This window comes from Madurella fahalii (genome assembly GCF_045866475.1).
Source record: "Madurella fahalii IFM 68171 DNA, scaffold_4, whole genome shotgun sequence".
In the NCBI taxonomy this organism is placed as follows: domain Eukaryota; kingdom Fungi; phylum Ascomycota; class Sordariomycetes; order Sordariales; genus Madurella; species Madurella fahalii.
In genome coordinates this window covers 5213560-5232811 of record NW_027263974.1, presented here as the reverse complement: position 1 = coordinate 5232811, position 19252 = coordinate 5213560, and the positions used below count along the sequence as shown (strand labels likewise).

The following is a 19252-nucleotide window of genomic DNA, read 5'->3' as shown; positions in this document are numbered from 1 at the left end:
GACATGCTGCGGGCGAACGCAAACCCCGCCTGTGGCTAGAAGCCCGGATTTCAACCATCATGGATGTGATGCAGGTGACACATGGTCGACTTGTGAGTAAGGGAGGAGGGACTTGACCTAAACCGGCACCTCCTGGCCGGAATGGTTCGTCTACTGGTAGAACACCCACCCCGCGGGTTGTGATCCGGGACTGGAACCCTGATAATTGGCGAGCTCGAGGGTTGTTGACGATCCTCCCCCTCCGGCCCCGCTCCCGCTCCCTTGCACACATGTTAACCTTCAAAAGACGTTATACCCGTTCGTAGCACAAGGCACAAGTTGCTTGCACATCCAAAGCAGTTCTGTCACCGAAAGAGATCGATTCTTTACTTTTCGCCATGGCTGACACATCCCCCAAACCAAAAGAGAGCAGCCCGGGCCCGGCAACTACAACGGCATCGCCGCCCCCGGCATCGCCGCCCCCGGCATCGCCACCACCGGCAGCCGCGAGCTCTCCCCGTCCAGCAGCCCCAACGGCACCGACTGGGCCTGGAGTGATCGAAGCCGACGTGAGTGACGTTGTGCAGGAGGCTGATGACCGCGCTAGACTTCTGATCTTCTAAATGCAGGTGCATGCCGAGGCCGATGATGCCGACAATGACGTCGATTCTTCACTTAGCCTGGTAGGATTCCGGACCAGATTATACGTTGCAAACCTCATCTGATGAGATGAAGACTTACAAGATCGATCCAGGGTTCAAACCAGAGCGAGACGACGTCCTTGGCACCCAGTATCTACAAGTTTAGAGAAGAAAACGGCCGTACATATCACGCCTACAAAGCCGGAAGTTAGTACCACTGCTGCTCCTACCACAACACTCAGCCCAGAATTGTTCGCTCTAACCGAGATACTTGCTTGACATTAGCATACTTCATGCCGAATGACGCTGTAAGCCCGACTCGGAAACCTTACAACAATGCAACGTACTGTATGGTCGCCTGACGAGAAGGACTGCATGCAGAGAGAGAACGACCGTCTTGACCTTCAACATAACCTCTTCATCTTGATGCAGGACAACCAGCTGTACAGCTGCCCTGCCGGCAAGGACAAACCCTTGAAACGGGTGCTCGATGCCGGCTGCGGCACAGGCATCTGGTCCATGGACTTTGGTACGTTTGAATGTCACGGTGAAGACAGCATCCCAATAGCAGTACTAAGCACCAACCACCTACAGCGGATGAGCACCCCGAGACGGCGGTATGCATAGACTCTTAGCGCGCCCCCGTACAATTGAACCGGACGTCCTGACCGTCACAGGTTGTTGGTGTCGATCTCAGCCCCATCCAGCCGAGCTTGTTAGTACCTTAATTGCTAGTACCCGCATTGCTACTGGTTGGCCGTAAACTCACAAAAGATGGCTAGCGTCCCACCAAATGTCGAATTCTTCGTTGACGACCTCGAGGCCGAGTGGAGCTTTGCCCACCCGTTCGACTTCATCTACGTACGCTTCTTGACCGGATCCATCAGAGACTGGCCCCGGTTATTTGAGCAGGCCTACACGTAAGCGCGCCGCATTTATGCCGACGTGTCGCGTGTTTTGCCATCGTGCTTACCTCGTATCTGCAGGCATCTGCTTCCCGGCGGTCACATCGAATTGTGCGATGTCGCTTTTCCTCTAGTCTCTGATGACGGCACCCTCGCGGAGGACAGCGCACTGAAGAGGTGGAGCTCGCTCGTCCTCGAGGCGACCGCCAAATTCGGCTCCCCTCTGAACTCGGCACTTAAATACAAGGAACAACTGGCCGATGCCGGCTTTCGAGACGTCGTTCAGATCGAATACAAGTGGCCGAGCAACCCGTGGCCTAAGGACCGCAAATTCAAAGAACTCGGTCAGGCAACCTATCTCTTGAGACAAGTACAAATCCACTGGTGTTCGCGACACTAACACAGAAACAGGCGCATGGTCCTACGAGAACAACGTACAGGGCCTCCAGGCGGCAAGCCTGTTTCCCTTGACCAATGCCCTGGGTTGGACGGCAGCCGAGGTTGAAACTTTGCTCGTCGACGTCCGAAAAGAATTGAAGGACCGGAAAATCCACGCCTATTGGCCCATGTAAGCCTCCCTGCCCCTCTTGAGCCAGCCGGAAACGGAAAGGAAGCTGATTTTTGTATGTCGTAGCTATGTCATTTACGCTCGGAAACCGGAGTAAGGGGCTCGGCCGGCGCAAATGGCACGATACTGTAGATCACATTGGGTCAGCTTGCAGCAATGCTGCCATTACATGGAAGTGTGAACGTCCTGGAGACTCTACATGCGATGCGGTTCGTCGCGTTCCCCGACGGGATTTTTAGTTTTCCCTCTTCGAACACGGAACTTGAAGTATTCGACACGGAGCAGTTAAAGGCTCGTATTTTTCGAGGGACATGCATCTAGGGTAGCAGCCAAGCCTTTTGTCGTCTGTCGTGTCGTGGATGGGCAGGGGAAACATCTCTTGTGCAGGTGACCCAAAACGGGCTAAATGATGAGCAGTGGTATCAGGCACCGGGATGAAAGCCAAAAGGCGGGGACGGATGAAGCGAAGGAATTGGTAAGTGAGCGCGCTACAACAATTCATACATTCATTCGGTCTAGTACCCAGGTTCTCCTTGTTCTATTTTTAGTGAAGTTGCAATACAACTCGAGGTGTTCATCGCCCAGCCTCATCGGTTACCCGGAAATGGAAAGCGAGAGACTCCGTCCGATTCTACATAAAAGTCGGCATCGCCTTTCTATCAATCCGCTCAGCCTAATAACTGGACCTTCACCGGCGGCAGCGACCAAAACGTTCTCGAGATCCTCAATCCTGGGACCCCGCAACCCCGTTACCCCTGAAAACCAAATAAATAAAAAAAAAATGCGTTTCGATCTCCTCGCCCTCGCGGCGGCCGCGGCCACGCTCACCACCGCCAACCCCCTCCAGAAGCGCTGCACCCCTGTCTACGACCCCGAGCTCGCCCTGGGCTACCAGCCGCCGGCCCCCTGCTGGCAGACTTTCGACCCGGCGTGCCAGCCGCACCTGGCCAGCGGCACCGAGATGACGCTGGACGCGGAGCACCGCCTCGCCGTCGTGTACGGCGTGTCCGCCGACTGCCAGGGCCAGATCGCCGAGGAGCTCGCGCGCGAGGCTGACGGCCGCAAGAACTACGACTGGGTGCAGAAGCATGGCAGCCTGACCGTCATCCCCGGGGAGAACATCTTGGTCATCTCCAACATGCCGGAGCAGGCCGTGGAGAGGTATCAGTCGCTGACCTATATGGGGCCACCGTGGGACACTGGCTCGGACTAGGGGGAAGGTCGTTGAGAGGAAAAGGTTAGAGATTAAGGTTGGCTTGTGTTGGTTGGAGGTTCGGCGGAGGGTTGTAGTACCGGACTACCAACCAAGGAGACCAAGGGAGGATCTGTATGGACAAGAGGGTGTACAGTACCATTGTGATCTTGGCGTCTTTTGTTGTCAAGTATCGCGCAAAAAGCGACGCCGCAACTGCCGTCCAGCAATTGCACCTTAAGTACGACATCAAGGATGATGCAAGCAAGGAAGATCAAGATTCTGCGCCATCATAATTGTGACCCCTGCAATTTATGATTCCTTAATACCGTGCCCCATACTTATGTTTTGCGGTCCCATTTCCTGCTGCTCCGTCTTCCATCAAACTTTCTCAGCCGGCGGCACATCCGGCTCCGCCTTGGTCTTCCGCGCCATCACGGCCTCGATCTCAGCAGTCAACCGCGACCCGCCCTTCTTGGTATTCCATGGACGTGGCCCATCCTTGGAGAACATGAGCTCCACCTCCTCGAGCGTCTTGCCACACGTCTCCGGGCACAGCACGTAGAACCAGGCTGCCGCCACGATGCAGAGCACGCCAAAGATGATAAACAGCTTCCAGGTGATGTTCACAAATGCCGGCGGCGTGAACATGCCCAGGGCAAAGTTGAAGACCCAGTTCGACAGGGCGGCGAGGGACATGCCCGTTGCTCGAGTGCCCAGGGACCACACTTCCGCAGCGTAGATCCAGCAGACCGGGGCCAGCGTCAGTGCGTACACCACGATCAAGAGGTACGAGAAGGTGATGACGGTGTTGGCCGGCGCGCCCGGATGGACCGAGATGACGATGTTTGCGTTCGGGGGGTCGCCAACTCCGCCGGGAACTTCGACATGGTGGGCTCCCATGACGCCGCCAACGACGAAGTGGCAGAAGCCCATGCCGATGGCGCCCCAGACGAGAAGAGTACGGCGACCGGTCTTGTCGATGAATAGCCTAGGTAGTAATCGATAGTCATCAGTCACACCAGCCTTCCTTTCTTTGATGTCCAATCGCTTGGTACGTACCACATGACTCCGGTGAAGATGATAAAGACTGCGTATTGGATGCCCGATGTGACCATGGCAACATCGCCAGTGAGACCCGCCATCTGCGCAATGTACGTCAAATAGTACACGATGACGTTCGCGCCAGCAAGTTGCTACGTCTTCAGGTCAGCGAGTGTACCGTATGCTTGTTTGCTTGCTTGCTTGCTTGTTTGGTTGGCTGTTTCGACCAAAGTACGTACCTGCCAGGCTTGGACGGACATACCAGCCAACGTCCGCTTCCACATGCCGTTTCTGAAGAACTTCCTCCAGCCACGGCCAGCCTCCCGCTCAGCGCGCATCACGGTCACAATTTCTTCCCACTCAGCAATGACAAGCGGGTCCTCGGTGTCGCCCGCAGCTTGAATATTTGCCAACGTTCGAATGGCCTCCTCCTCGCGGCCGACCTTGGCAAGCCATCTAGGCGACCGGGGGAGGAATGGCAGCCCAATCATGAGCAGGGCGCAGGGAATGAACTGCGTGCCCCATGCCGTGCGGAACGAGGCTGTCCCCGGGATGGAAGCGCAGCCATATCCGATAAAGTACATGATCAAAATGCCAAATTCGATGGCCAGCTGCTGGATGATGACGATGGAGCCGCGCTTCTCGGCCTTGGCAATCTCGGCGAGATAGACGGGTACCTGGGATGAGGTGATGCCGACGGTGAAGCCGTTGAGCACGCGTCCGGCGATGAGTTGGCCGTAGTTTTGGCAGGCGACCTGGATGGCGGTCCCGACCAGCCAGAAGAAGCAGGCAAACATGATGGAATCGCGCCGACCAATCTTATCAGAGATCGGCCCGGCGACAGCGGAGCCCACCACGGAACCGGCGGCCAGAGCCGAACCGATTGCGCCTTGGATCACGCCGGACGGGTTGTTGAAGAAATCAATGTACTGGTCCGTCACGACGATGGCCGACATGGACGAGATGTCAAAGCCGAAACTGGAGGGATCATAGGAAATTAGTACCCTAATCAGATCTCGGAGCGGCGGTCTAATTAATTAATTAAATCGGAACAGAACGATGACTTACAGCGCGCCGCCAAGGGTCGCGATAATGGCCACCAAGTGGACATTGTAGATGGTGGGCAACTTCAGCTTGCCCATTTTGTCGAGTCTCTTGGCCTGCAGAACCTGTATGTATGGGACCTGACAGAGGGGACGTCGGACCAGAGCCGTTGATGAGTAGTGGAAGATGCTTCGCCGACGAAGTGCGGAAGGGAGTTGAAAGCGAAACAAAAGAGGTCTGCCCCGAGCCTTTAGGGAGAAGCAGCCGCCCTTGTTCCTCGTCAGCCTTTAAAGATGCTCGGAACCAAGGTGTGGCCGCGGACGTTCTAGCCCATGCTGTCGTGCGCCGAACCAATGCGGCGGGGCCACCGACTTATTTGCTTTCGAGGGCACATCGCGAGACGCAGTAACGTCGTATTGGGGGAGAGCTCCTCGGGCAGCTTTGAAGCTTCCTGGGCTCGCGTAGGCCGAATCCCGCCAATCATCATGGATACTTCGTGTAACGGCGGAACAGAGACCCAGACGGAGGATTACTTCGGTGGTGAGGATGCCGGGGCGTGATAGGCGCGCTTAGGATCCTTGTGCGGGTGAATGTGGGCGGACCAGGTGGTCCTACCATCTTCGGCAGTTTGGATGACGATGAAGCCGGAGATTTGCATGGCGCTGCGGAGTGCGGGACCCACCAGACCTCTCGTTCCCGCCGCGAGCTCTCCCCGGATGAACGAGCCGGATGACGATGTAATGGCCAGGGGAAACAGCCTGTGCGACGGCGCAATCCAGATTCACAAGAGACCAGCGCGCCGCCAGGCCCGGCCTTGCCGTTCAGTGCGGTTAAAATCATGCCACAATAAGGGTACGTACACCGCCGCCAATTAATTAGGTGAAGACATCTCTGGGGTCCAGTTCTCATCCGATGGCGCATCCGCAGGCCACACTCCGCTTCAAACCCACTTTCTCCAGACTCGGCGGGCCCTCTGCTGCCTACCTACGACTCTCCAAAGGTAGTAATTGGTGGCCGCGGAGCACGTATCAACGTCAATCCATCCACATGTAACAGTCGTGTACAGGATCCGCCGTGGCACTGCATGCATCGTGGGTGGAGAAGAACCAGCAACTTGGTAACATATTACCCATATAGAGGCTCTACAGTATGTAGTACTCGATGCGCGGTTGGAAATAAGCTTGATTTACTGCTGCCAATCACTTGATGAGGCTCTCTTGACAGTCTGAGACCGTGATAAAGATGGGGCGGTGGGGGGCTCTTCACTTCCGTCACGCGATCGAAAACCGATGGAATGGCCATGCATCGATATCCAAGTGCGTGAAATGGAATAAGACTACCTAGACTGCCCTATGTAAATTCACCAGTTGCTTAAGATCCGGGATTCTCAGACCTAAGCTACATTTGTTTTGGTACTGCGTAGCAGGGGATACTGGTGCGTGCCGTCCAAGTTCCCTCCTGGGCCCCGCCCCGACAACCCAGGACCGTCAGGACAGCGCTCAACTTGCCGAAACACTGAGTCAATGTCAGCGGGAAACCGCAAATATGGCGGCATTCGAGTGTCTTCCGGCCGAGATCATCGCCCTGATTTGCCATGATGGGCTGCACCCGGTCAGCATTTAACTCGGGCTTTAGGATACCCAGGCCCTCGCTGCGCTTGGTGCTCTCACCTGCATGAATCGCAGGGGAAGAACGCGTTGATGACCACCGTCGCCAGGGACTCAACACCACGACTTTATCCGGGAATTGGCACCTAGCAGTGTTACCCACTGATAGTTGAAGCTGGTACCCCAATCAATGGCGCAGATCAATTTGGAAATACTGTGCTGCACGCCTGCTTCGCTCATCCCATTCGGTTGGATCCCTCGGCATTGCAAGCGATGCTGCGCGCGTGGCTTGTCAACCTTGCCGACCCACGCCTCCGCAATAAGGGCGGCGCGTCCGCTTTTCAACTTGCTATCCAGCACCGATGCTTGTTTGTTCTGGAGGTAATGATTATCGGGTCATCGTGACGCTGACATGGTCTGCGGTCCCTCCGCGGACGACTTCCCCGCGTCTTATCTCGAGATTGTCGCCCTGTAACTAAGGAGCAAGTTGAGAGCGGCCTTAGGCCCCGGCAATGCGGCATATTGCTCGCCGCCGAGCTGTAGGGCAATTGGAGGAACTTGGCCAGTCTGGTACTGAATAAGAATTCAGTTTCTGCTGTAATTAAGGCATATCCCATCGAATGCTGTTCCTGGCTCCCGGTCGTGGAACACGAGTGGCCACCCGGGTGGCTGACGCGCGACCTAGATAATGGATTTGAGGCTATCGAAACTCAAATGCCAGCCCGTCATGTGATACCACATTCCGGAGCCTGGGGACAACATTCCATCAGCACTTCACCCCTGTAGTTCCCACCCAGTTAACAGAATATTTCCCAAGATCATGTACTAGAGGTTGTGTTTACATGCCTTTACTGGTCTCCTACAGATTTTTATTGTAGGGGCCAAACTATTGACATATAGGTTACCTCCCTTCAGATACTCAAACTTTATACGTCTAACATCGAGTACGCATTATTCACAGCAAAGGTGGATCTATTTTCCTGGGCATTCTAATCCTTCTCTTTAACTACCTAGAACGATCTGTAACCGAAGAAAATCTGAACCTAATCCGCAATATGAGTCCTTTCGTAGCCATTCGACTTAAGGGTTGGGTAGTTTACTGCAATTACCCCACCCGTTTCCCATACTCCTGCCGGTAGACAGGTGTCCGTAACTGAACGCGAGTCGCTTCTAATCACCTTCCTGCTTCGTTCCCTGAGCCCGACCCAACCTGGAACACCAGTAATGATGTGCCCTGGAAAAGGAAAGCGGAAGGAGAAAAGAAGAGGATAGTCGCGAGAGACGTGATGAGGGTTTTGAAGAAAATAAAAAGTAACGAAAGGCGAGGGCAAGAAAATGTTTTAAAACGAAGAATAGAAGTGCCTAGCATAAGGCTGAGGGAAGAGCCACAGGGTAGGAAGAAACTTAGTATCCGTTTCGAAATTGCCGCTCGACCTCCTTCTGCTGGTACGTCGGCACCGATCTGCTGATCTCCACCAACGACTTTTGCCCATCCAGACGGACCAGTTTAAACCGGTCGTATAAACCGCCATTCTTGTTCTTTGCCTTTTGCTGCTCGACGACTCTATAGAGCCCATCATAGCGGACACCCACCGAGGGAGCCCAGGCCTTCTTCGGGCCCGCACTCCGCAAAACACGCACCGGCCGCTTAGTGATGATAGACTTCTGCAGGCTCTTAGTGGAGGCAGTCACCACGTTAACTCGGTTAGGGTCGCTATTGTCGTGGCTTCGATCGGCGCTGTAATACAGCACCCCACCCTCGTCGTTGTCGAGATCTCCATAAGTGGTCGATTTGCCCGAGACCACGACCGAATATGTGCCTTCGCTCTGAAATCCGTAAATCCCAGCCATGACGTGACCGTGGACGCCATGAAAGACAGCAACCCGCAGCAGCGGCCACCAGTCTCCCGGGCTGAGGCCGTTGTGGCCAAACTCCCGGGCGTCTCGCTTCTCACTCTTGTAGCGCTTGTCGAAGAGATAAATACTACCCTTCAAGCCCCGCTTCATCATCAGGCCGTGCATGATTCCATTAATGCCCCAGACTGGGTGGTCGGCCGGCGGGGCGCGGACAGCGCTAGTGCCCTCGCTAGTAGGAGACCTTGCTCCGGGCGTTGTGGGAGAGGTGGTCGGTGAGTCTTCCTCATCCTCGGCTTGCGCATTGCCGCTGTCAAACGTGGAGTCGGCACCCCAATTGAGGCTCTCGAGTTTCTGGTAAATGGTGGCACCCCACATGGAGAGATCCTCGGGCAAGAGGCTTTTGAACCTATCGTCAAAAAGGAGCCTGAGGGCGCTTCCGAGATAGTCCCGGGACGTTGGCGTGACAACTGCCTCGAGCTCCAGGTGCCAGAGGAAGGCATTGACCGCCTCCAGTCTGGTATCCAGCTCAGCCTGCGAGAGTGGCTGACCCTTGCTCTGGTTCTTTAATTTGACGACGAGGGTTGAAATCTGTAGCGACCCTTGGTACAAAGAGCCTGTCCATGCCTTTACCACCGTGTCTTTCTCAGCGGGGTGAGATGCATTCTTTTCAGCCGAAGGAACCGGAGCCTCAGTCGGATCTGCGGGCTCGGGCCCAAGCCCTTTCTGCGCTATATTGTTGGGGCTCGATGCATCCATTGAGGACGAGGAAGTGGGGGTGAAAGAGGTCGAAGGTTGCATGCTGATGGCCTGGCGTACGGCTTCGGAGGCAGCTTCTAACACTTTTTCTTGCTCATTCGTGACATTGCCCGCTGAGGTTAGCAGGTTCTTTGCCATTGCCGGTGGGTCCTGCCAGGTTAGGTTAGCGCTTATGCGCCATGGCCCAGAGTAGATGCACGCAGAATATCTTCTGCACCTCATCCACGTGAACAAGTGCAATGTACCGAGAATAACATTTTCTCACCATCATCCAATTCGCCCTGCCTGCGATGTTCGCCTGCCATGCTGACCGTGAATGAAGCGAGGAGATTGATAGGTTGCCTGAGGGCAAGAGCTCGTCTGATTAAGGTTGCTAGCGAGTGTTCCGGCCGAAGCGATAAATTAACGTGTCTGATGGCAAGAGCTCGTCTGAAGAGAAATCCGTCCGGAAGCTGGTTTCGTCCGGAGTGGGTATCACCCTCGAAGCGACTTCCAGATACTGTCCAGAGGTGACATGAGGAACCGTGGAAGAAGAGGGTTGCGAGGGTGAGGGTAAGGGTGAGGGTAAAGGTGGGGGTGAAGGTGGTAGTGAAGGTGGTAGTGGGGTCTGGAGGGGGAGAAGAAATCAGCTGAATGCGAGTTTTGGTTTCGAGCAAGTTATGTTGTTTTGGAGGGTAGATGGGTTAAGGTAAGGTAGGTGAGCGGTATGAATAGAGGAAGTCAAATTGCAATGCTGCAGAAGACGGCGGAAGGCGGTGGAAGCACTCCTTTAATCACAATCCTCCTAACCCTGCGAGGCGGGAAGCAAACCGCGCAACTCTGGTCTAGTATGCTATGAGATAAGTAACAAACACTCAGCTACCGTCGCTGCGCGCCGCTTCGCTGCCCTCGCCGCCGGCTCTAGCTTAGATGTACGGCAACAGGCTCGGCAGAACCCTTTGATAAGCAATGCCACTCGGGGGCTCAATCGAGTACATGTACGTCCCCCACCATGGACCACCACCCCACCAGAGCCAACCCGTCCAAACATCCGAGTTGCTTTCCATGAACGAGAGCATGCCCGTGATGGCGCTGATGCATTGCGCATTGGCGCCGCCGGCCGTCTCCCCGAGGATGCCCTTCTTATTGTTCGCCTTGAGCCATGCCGTCGCCTCCCGGATTCGTTCCTCTCCGATGGTCGACGAAACACAGTTCTCCGAGGTGCCCGAGCCGTCACTGTCGAGGTACTGGTGCATCTCGTAAATGATCTTGTCGCCGCCCGCGGGGTCGTTGAGGTTGAGCAGGTTGGCACCGTTGCCGCTCGAAACCTAAGGGAAGTTAGCAGCCGTATCTGGCCGGTTTCAAGCGGACGCACCCAGGTCCATGCTCCGGTCCACGAGTTGCCCTCTACAAAGATATACTGCGACGTTGCCCCTGCGGCGCGGATGCCGTCGATGGCGGCCTGGTTGAGCTGGCGGACAAGCGAATTGTCCATGTCATGGTACTCGTTGTTGGTGTCAAAGATGACCTTGTCGTTATTTGCGAAGAGCTTGGCAGTTGTCGTCCACCACGTCTTGAAGCCTTCGACATCGGTAATGACCTGTTCGTAATACCGTCCTGGAATTTGCTCCCCCTTCAATCAGTACGATTTCTCGTCATAATTGCTGGCAAATGCGGAATTGGGTCCGGTTCATACCGAAGTTGTGCGGGTCAAGCACCGCATAGGCTCCCTTGCTCGTGATATACCCAACGATCTGCAAGTAATAGTGAGCTCAACTCTTGACTGCCAATGTGGCGACGGGGTTGCGTACATCTTCGAGGCCCTGAGAGTACGTAGTGTTGATGGTGCCAGTCATTCTGTTGGGAATCAGACGCTCCCTAGGGATGGTTAGCACCTCGATATGCTTATCACACAAACTGGGGCTGACTAGGCCAGTCTCACATCATGAACGCGATACGGAAAGTGTTCATCCCCCTGCCCATCAATGTCTGACACCCTCATCAGCATCCTGCCACCCCTTTTTCACCCCTTCACTTCTCACTCGAGGTCTCCTTACATCGATGCTCGACCGGACCGGCCAGGTGTAGTGCTTGCCCAGTTGGCCGGGCAGCGTATCCTTGCCAAATTCACCGCCGGACTGATTGACACCGACAAACTGGAACTTGGTCGCCCGCTTGTCTGTTTTGGTTGTCGGAGTCGGCATATCGCCGGCCGGTGCCGCCAGCGCCGAGCTGGCAGCAACGGTACTGAGTAGAATGTTGAGAAGCTTCATGATGGTCCTACGCTCGGGCCCTGATACATGATCTTGGGGTAATAGCCGCTCACACTTGTTGCTAGCACCTTTATATCTACACTTGAGCACTGTTGTCGAAGGTATTTCACCCTGCACGGAAAGGCTTGCTCCGCCCTCGAAAATCGGCTATAGGGTGAACGTTTATTAACGACCCGGGCTCTGCCCCGACATAATCCCCGATCCATAGAGTACGCAATCTTGAGGCGATCACAGTCAGGCACATAATCTGAGGTAATAACCAGACCTCGATGTCTTTGGCGGAAGCACAGACCATAGTTGCGCTGCCGATGCAGTTCCCCAACAGCCGTGAAACTGCGAGGGAGAGCTTTGTGGGGGCATCGTTACCACTTCCCCAAATGGAGTCTCTTCCTCCGCCCCCCTGAAATCAGCCGAGGGCGGGACACTCGACAAGATGGCGGGGGAAGCCAGAGCGTATCCCATTTGAACATCGATCGTGAATCCGTTTCGTTCTAGAGGTTGGAGGAATACTAAACGAACGAGGTTAGCGAATAATTACAAGAGTGAAAGGGGAGGAATGCCAGTAGAGAGCGAAAGTGTCACCTTAGCTGTAGCTGCGCCTCTAATTTGCTGTTGTGAAGTATGAATGCTTGTCGATAACATTATGATCATGAGAATGACTAGAAATCAGATAAATGGATATCGTTTGATTCCGCTTTGTCGAACCCTAGAAACACCAGTATAGGGACCATAGGTTCACGACCACTTTCCTTTCAATGGTATCACTTGAGCAGCTCTACAAAGATTCTAGATTTGACTCTGATCAGAATATAACAATGGAAAAATACAGATATACTGACAATAGAGAACACCGGATCCAGTTCCTAAGCGATTCCTGGCGGCTCAAAAAGCTCAAGGGTGTTCAACCCTCTCAGCCGCTCCCAGGGTAGATAGACCAAAGCTTCAATAACGCGCTAATGGTGTTGACCTAACGAAAGTAAGCTTGATTAGTTTACAGGGCCTTGTTTCGAGAATGTTTGGGAAACAATTGGATATTATCACGGGGCGCCGTGGAGTTACCGCTTCGCTTTGGCATTTGGCGAGAGTGGTCAGTTGGTGGCCTAAATAGTTGGGGCATTCTATCGGGAGCTGCAAGTAACGCTTCTTTAAGGAACCATGGTACGAACAGAGAAAAGATCGAGCTCCATAAGATCCATAGATATTGAACTCGATGTGCCTAGAATAGTGCGGCGTTACCGCAAGGCTTGCTTAGCTTGATTAAGGTATGTTCCAGTTGGAATCGCCGAGGCACATCGCTGTCTACCCCTTCGGCCGATGCAAGGGATTCAACCCGATAAACATGGCTCAAAAATTCGCTCGTAGGCCGCTACCAACCAAGCTTGCGTTTTGGATGGCATGAGCCTCAAGACAGGGGCAACGACGGCGATGTTACGGCCCACATGAAGCCTTGAACGGAAGGAAGCTCTCAAGGGTGCTCTAGGGACAAGGGATTCCTTAGTGAGACCCGGAGCCCAATAATTCAATTGTGCGTCTACATGTGCTGTGCAGCATTACTTAGGCCCAAATAAAGCAAGGTATCTATGCCTGTGACGGAATGCGGCCCAAGAGCATCCATCTATCCTGACTCATGACCCGTCCATAAACGCCGAAATACCACATAATATAATAATAATCTTGGCTAGCCCATCGTCGTCTCTTGCCACAAGCAAGGCGCACCCGCCCCGCGGGTGGCTTGGTTCCGGGTATGGCTGTTTCTGTTGCCACACCGGAGGGACCGCACCAGTCATTGCTAGCGTGTACTGAAAGCTCGGATCCGTGGCTGGGGTTCGGAAGGTGTGGTCTAGAACGAGAGTCTCGGCCGGTACATTGAGGGCTTATCCCCCGTGCTCCCTGTGCATCCCCAAAGTACGGAGCGGGTAGGGGCAGAGAATCCGGCACGAGTCGCGACAGTGCGTAGTAGGCGGCATGCATTCGGCCAGCTGGAAGCGCAAGTCTTCAACCTTTGGTCTCAACTTTGGGCCATCTGATGTTGTCGCACGGGGCTTGCGCCTTGATCCATGACTGGATCTTCTCAATGTCCCAGCCGCTCATCGTGCGCTTCTTGTCATCGTCCTCCTTCTTGACAGGGTTGCCGAGCAGGAACGCGTTGCTAAAACTGCACTCGCCATCCTTGTACCGGTACTGAAAGCAGTCTTTTGGCTCGACGCTTTTGCATGCCGCGCCGCAAGCCTCAAACGACTCGTGGGCCTTCTTTTCGTGCTCATTGTACTCGTCCTTGTTCTTGACGCGACCCATCTTCCAGTCTTCCCACTGCCGGTCCGGGGCCAGGTAGTAGCGGTTGTCGGAGTGGTTGTCCCAATCCTCACGCGTCGCGTTGAGGTTCGGCTCGAGGAACTCTTCGAAGATGTCCCTGAGAACCAGCGGCCGCGACGACCCTGACTTGGCTTGAGCAAGTGTCCGCTTCCGCTCAAAATGCCAGAATGTGTTGATTTCTTCGCTGTTCATGTGGTGCATCGTGACGATGGGGTGGCACCAGTGGGACGGCCCGAAGGGAAGCGTCGCGGGTTTCTCGCCGTTGATTGTTGGCCACTAGAACCGGGTGGGTCAGCATGATTCGGGATCAACTGGAATCAAGGGAAGACACGGGAATGCAAATTCCTCTATCCGCGCATGACGGACCGAGACACTCTGCCAGACCCCCGAGGGACGGGTAGATGATACAAAACCGGGTAAAACGCACCATCTGTTGGACGCCCACTTCAGTCTTTGCTTTGAGGGCTAGAGCAAAGATATAATCCCCGCAGCACTCGTCTTTTGCGCGCACATCGTACTCGTTCGCGACGCCGGGGTGCTTCCCGACAAAGTCCTCCATGGCCGCCTTGCTGACGATGTAGCCCGAGCCGCCGTGGCCGAAGCTGAAGTTGTGGATCAGCGTGACGCTTCCGAGATAGAGCTTCTTGGTCGGGTCTAGCTGTTTCAACCACTGCATGAGGTTGGGCCAGAGGACATAGGTGTCGGCATCGACGAAGAGATACCAGTCGTAACCGGGCCGCATCGCATACGACTTCTCGGCGATGTGAACGTTCTTGTACTTGTCCAGGTTCCAACCTTCTTTCGCGGGGTTCCCCAGTTTGTTACAGTTCTCCTGATCGACGAGACACCATTTCTGGCGGCGGTACAAATCGAAATCCGAGTTGCCGTCCTGTGCCTCAAACAAGACGGTCGAGAGGCTGTCGTGGATATCCTGACCGGCGATGTTCTGATCCATGTCGCTGAATATGAGGAAGTCGGGCAGACATTTGAGCATCGTCATCATCTGCGTGGGCACGCGGGCGAAGGCTTCCGACGCGCCCGTCTTCATGACCAGCAGCACATTGCTCGTGTCCGGGAAGCCCTCGCACATGGGATCGACGGCTGGCTGTAGCGCATCTGTGTGGCCTGCGCCGGTACGGCCATCGTCGCAGTTGGATTGTTGAGGCGCCTGCTGGCTCTTGTGAGGGTCAGGGCGATAGTACGACTCGTCCAGGCCGGACCAGCTACCGAGCCTCCTCGACGAGTAGAGGAGCAACAGAAAGCTGAGCACGGCGAAGCCGAGGATGGTCGAGGTTTTTCGTGTCAGCATCCTGACTGGCGAACAGTGGCGCGGGTCTTGGCCGTGATGTTGTTTTGGCGCTATCATCGGACGGTGGTACGGGCGGCAGACGACAGCAGCATATCCCCGAACGGTCACCTCAGCGCATCGGCAGAAGGGGATTGCAGCACGCGTGCTACCACGCAAAATACGGGGGCATAGGCAGGTTTAAGCAAAGCGAAAACGATTTGCAGCACTCGGGAAATGCTGACGGCGCGCAGGATTACGGGGGGAAATGAAGCTAAGGGAAATACGAGCCGCTGGAACTTCAGCTGTTGCCCGATGCTTCCGTACCATCACCCGATTCCAGCAGCGCCACGGTGGTTGAGGTGATTTGGGGGGCCGGATTGGCAGATGGGACGCACTAGTGCCAGGGCAGAGAGGTACCTGCTGGAAACCTTCCATCTCCGCTTTTGCGGGGCAAAGCGACAAAGCACCCGCAAGTGCTTGACAAGTCGCTTGGTGGGTGTGGCGGGGCTTCGTCCGTTCCCGTTTGCGGATGCCCTCATTGGACGCCCGTCATCTTCCAGCTATGGCTCCACAACTGCACGCTGAAGGTCAGCCTGTGCGTTTCAGGAGTTTCCTTGAAATTGCAGGTGATCTTCTGTTCTGAATGCACGAAATCTTCAACTCTGCAAGCACGGGAACACACGGGAACACACTAGAGCCAGGAAAGAACTGAAGGCCCTGAAGAGGGAGAGGCATCGCTTCGCCCCGACGGAGCACATTCCGCATGAATGCAGGCTGACTGTTGCCTGCGTACGGCAACGGAAAAGGGGCCGAGGCATTTGCTGGCCGCTCCAATGTGGCGAGTTCATGGCAAAGCAGTCGATCCGCCCTTGGCAGGGGGGCAGGATCGGCCAGAAGTCTACCTGTGCTTGCGTCTTCACAATCCTCCCTTTTCACCCTTTCCCTTGGGTGCTGTGCGAGGTTGTAGAGCCAAAATGTGTTCATTCCCGTGTACTACTTCTTTTCCCGGTCTTGCTAGGCTCAAGAGCAATTCCCGTCTGCTGCGCTCGGTCTAGACCGTCGGATCACGCTCACGCCGCTATTTTTAGCCCTACTAGAGTCCCATTGCTTATTCAGTAATTAATGTACTGGAAGAGTTTGTATGTGTAGTACAGTACAATATGGTACGTGGAGTGTGATCTGCCATCCTTCCTGACGGCAAATATTCATATTCTGAATCCCTCGGGTATCGGGGCCCATCCAAACAATCCTTCAGCACAAGTCAAGGGGAAGGAGCATCAAAGTTGGATTAGGACTTCAGCATTGTCATGTGATGCGTAGACGGCCGCTGAATCGGCTATCGGTACCGAATTTCCCGTCCTTGAGCTGCCAGGGCACTGACTAAGGTACAGTATTTCCCGTCCCTAGGCACCTCTAACCCCCGAAGACAGGCTGTTCCGAGTGTTGCGCGATAGCACTACCAGACCATGCGATTGACTCGCGGTCTCATTAGTCCACACTTCAATGCTCCTCCCAGATCTGCAACATACCTAAGGTACGATAACGATGGGCTTTAGGAACGGAGGACACCAGATCAAGAGGCGCACGGCACATATGGATGCGTCGCGACCTCGGCACTCAAACGAGGGGGGGGGCGATCATGAATTCTTGGCGAGTTAGACAAAATGGTGCGTTTATCTCGACAACTTTCGACCGACCGGAAGGTAAAAACCACTACGGCATGTCGGAGACGGAGTAGGCTGCGGCGAGAGGGAAGTCCAACGACAAAGACAACCCCAGAGAACGAACCACAATCGATATGCGGGCGTAGTGCGAGGCTTTCCCACTCCTTCCAGAATGGCCGGCCTGTTCCCGACGCGCATCGGCATCGATGCCGTTACTCCCTGTGGCTTCAGCCATGCTTCCTGCTGGCACCATAGGGTTCACGTCAAGCTGTCCGAGTTACCGGTGACGCGGCTGGTGATGCTTCTTGGCAGCCTAGTTTCCAGACATCGTGCCGCAGAGATGAGGCCTTTGTTGGCCTGCTCACGCGGCTAAGGGCGACTTTGCAGCCCTGTTGGAGCCGTCTCCGGAAATCGCAGGGCATGATTTGGCTGGTGAAGGGAGTGTGGTAAGTGGTGCGCATCAGGTGAATTAATGAAGGAACTCTCAAGGCTAGGGCAGGTGGGGATGCTGTGCGGTGGATTTGCCTTAGTGTCGGGCTCTAAGCCGCATCTTCGCCTGATGAAGGCCACCTGCTCGACCCGTTCTTAGACCCATAGCCTGCATCGACGACGCGTCTCACTCGGGCTGGCTTATCGCGTGTCTCTTCGCGCAAGTTAGCATTCCTCTGGGCTTCACAACTTACGCGTTGTTTGACGATATCGCTGCTAGTCAATTGGCGCGCCCCGAGGAAAGAGCGCTTAGCCAGGGCTTAGCCACCGATTTGGCCGACCTGCTCAGGGGCAGTTCGGTGCGAGTTGGTTTGAGATAGCGCTGCCGTGCGTATCAAAATCACCTTATTCGCTACTCCACTGGCGAGCATCATGGTCCTCAACTGCGACCGGACCGGTCAGCTGGGGGTGGCCAGGCAAAATGAGGCGATACCGGCAGCTGACTCAAAGAGCTCAGAAATGGCCGGCCCCGCTGCTGTAAATGATAGAAGTCTGCAAAGTGTTGTTGTCGATTCTTCACTCTGCATCATCGACTTGCGTAACCATTGTAGAGTGCCGGTGGCTTGCAACTAGCTTGGTCCGTTTGCCCACTCTGATATGGCGGTTTGGGCCCCCCATACGGCATCTCCCAAAGGAGAGGAGAAGAATCTCAAGAGACAATACTTGTGGGATATGCCTGGTGGAAACCTACCTGACTTCTCAGTGACGTTCACCTACGGAGCGGACACGCACTTCTCGTGGAACGCGCTCAACCAGAGCATCTATGATCTCTGGCTTACTAGCTGGGGGTTTGACTCCAGTCCTGTGGCATTGTGTTTGGCCAGTGAGTGCACGGGACTCGAACCCCCTGTTTGCAGGAGCTCGGATTGCTAACTCGGTCGGGCTCAGGGGCAGTGAATCTTGCTCACGACGGGCGGCTCGACCTCGCGACGTCCGAGACTTCCCCGTCGCAGCTTGCCAACAGAACGAGATATGTCCTCCGGTTTAAACCTCCGACAACGCAGGGCCAGTTTGTCGCGTCGGATCCGGACCTGTCAAGCCCCGCTTTCTTCATCTTGGCCGGGTTGACCGATGAGAGTGTTCAGCCGAGTACCATAACATCTCCAATGGCAACGGCCTCCACGACGAAGTCTGCTGCAACGCTGTCAGCGAGCCTGAGGGAGATGGCTACCACGTCGGTGCCGGACCCGGGCCCAGCGAGAACTGGAACCATGTCCCCCGGTGCAGCAGCGGCCCTGACGATGGGGCTGATAATGTTTGTCTGCTTCCTAGTCGTGTTAGAGGTGACGTTTTTATGGCGGAAGGCAAGGCGCCGCAGAGAAGGACGAGGTGGCGGGCAGCGGGCAACCCAAATGAGATTCCCGCGGCTAGGGTTAGGGAACCGCGGCCAGTTCGTCCAGGTGGGCAAGACGGAGTTGCCCACGAAGTCGCCGTGGATGCCACCCGAGTTGCCGGGTGATTCAGAATGGGGACGGCAGGCCCATGAGCTGCAGGGCGGTGGCCCTGGGATGGGAGTGAGATCTTGGGATGAACAAGCGTCCTGGTGTACGATCGCGCTGAACAGTTCGTTGGTAGAGTTAGAGGCTGCGTCGGATGATTCGCCTACCGGTCACGCGCCGGTGCGCCTGCTTCCAGAAGACCGTTAGCGTCTGC

At 55.2% G+C, this 19252-nt stretch overlaps 7 protein-coding genes across 7 annotated transcripts; 3 read left to right on the top strand and 4 right to left on the bottom strand.

Moving 5' to 3' along the window:
- Positions 1–377: 377 nt before the first annotated feature.
- MFIFM68171_08487 (S-adenosyl-L-methionine-dependent methyltransferase) lies at positions 378–2190 on the top strand (the record flags this gene model as incomplete). The annotated part of the gene is made up of 11 exons (XM_071063907.1): positions 378–548; positions 609–662; positions 734–827; positions 906–928; positions 1002–1149; positions 1215–1237; positions 1298–1335; positions 1403–1540; positions 1607–1869; positions 1937–2093; positions 2160–2190. The coding sequence occupies 11 exons, from the start codon at positions 378–380 to the stop codon at positions 2188–2190; spliced, it is 1140 nt and encodes a 379-aa protein (XP_070920008.1).
- Positions 2191–2874: 684 nt separating this feature from the next.
- Positions 2875–3306, top strand: MFIFM68171_08486 (uncharacterized protein; the record flags this gene model as incomplete). The annotated part of the gene is made up of 1 exon (XM_071063906.1): positions 2875–3306. One exon carries the CDS (start codon positions 2875–2877, stop codon positions 3304–3306), a length of 432 nt encoding a protein of 143 aa, XP_070920007.1.
- A 360-nt stretch (positions 3307–3666) lies between these two features.
- On the bottom strand, positions 3667–5471 carry MFIFM68171_08485 (General substrate transporter; the record flags this gene model as incomplete). The annotated part of the gene is made up of 4 exons (XM_071063905.1): positions 3667–4276; positions 4348–4481; positions 4569–5307; positions 5398–5471. 4 exons carry the CDS (start codon positions 5469–5471, stop codon positions 3667–3669), a joined length of 1557 nt encoding a protein of 518 aa, XP_070920006.1.
- A 2913-nt stretch (positions 5472–8384) lies between these two features.
- On the bottom strand, positions 8385–9898 carry MFIFM68171_08484 (E3 ubiquitin-protein ligase UHRF1; the record flags this gene model as incomplete). Its single annotated transcript, XM_071063904.1, has 2 exons — positions 8385–9743; positions 9839–9898. The coding sequence occupies 2 exons, from the start codon at positions 9896–9898 to the stop codon at positions 8385–8387; spliced, it is 1419 nt and encodes a 472-aa protein (XP_070920005.1).
- A 600-nt stretch (positions 9899–10498) lies between these two features.
- On the bottom strand, positions 10499–11845 carry MFIFM68171_08483 (cellulase; the record flags this gene model as incomplete). Its single annotated transcript, XM_071063903.1, has 6 exons — positions 10499–10900; positions 10948–11189; positions 11269–11326; positions 11384–11450; positions 11515–11561; positions 11630–11845. 6 exons carry the CDS (start codon positions 11843–11845, stop codon positions 10499–10501), a joined length of 1032 nt encoding a protein of 343 aa, XP_070920004.1.
- A 1995-nt stretch (positions 11846–13840) lies between these two features.
- MFIFM68171_08482 (N-acetylgalactosaminide beta-1,3-galactosyltransferase) lies at positions 13841–15467 on the bottom strand (the record flags this gene model as incomplete). The annotated part of the gene is made up of 2 exons (XM_071063902.1): positions 13841–14434; positions 14586–15467. 2 exons carry the CDS (start codon positions 15465–15467, stop codon positions 13841–13843), a joined length of 1476 nt encoding a protein of 491 aa, XP_070920003.1.
- A 2729-nt stretch (positions 15468–18196) lies between these two features.
- MFIFM68171_08481 (uncharacterized protein) lies at positions 18197–19245 on the top strand (the record flags this gene model as incomplete). The annotated part of the gene is made up of 2 exons (XM_071063901.1): positions 18197–18422; positions 18488–19245. The coding sequence occupies 2 exons, from the start codon at positions 18197–18199 to the stop codon at positions 19243–19245; spliced, it is 984 nt and encodes a 327-aa protein (XP_070920002.1).
- Positions 19246–19252: the final 7 nt, after the last annotated feature.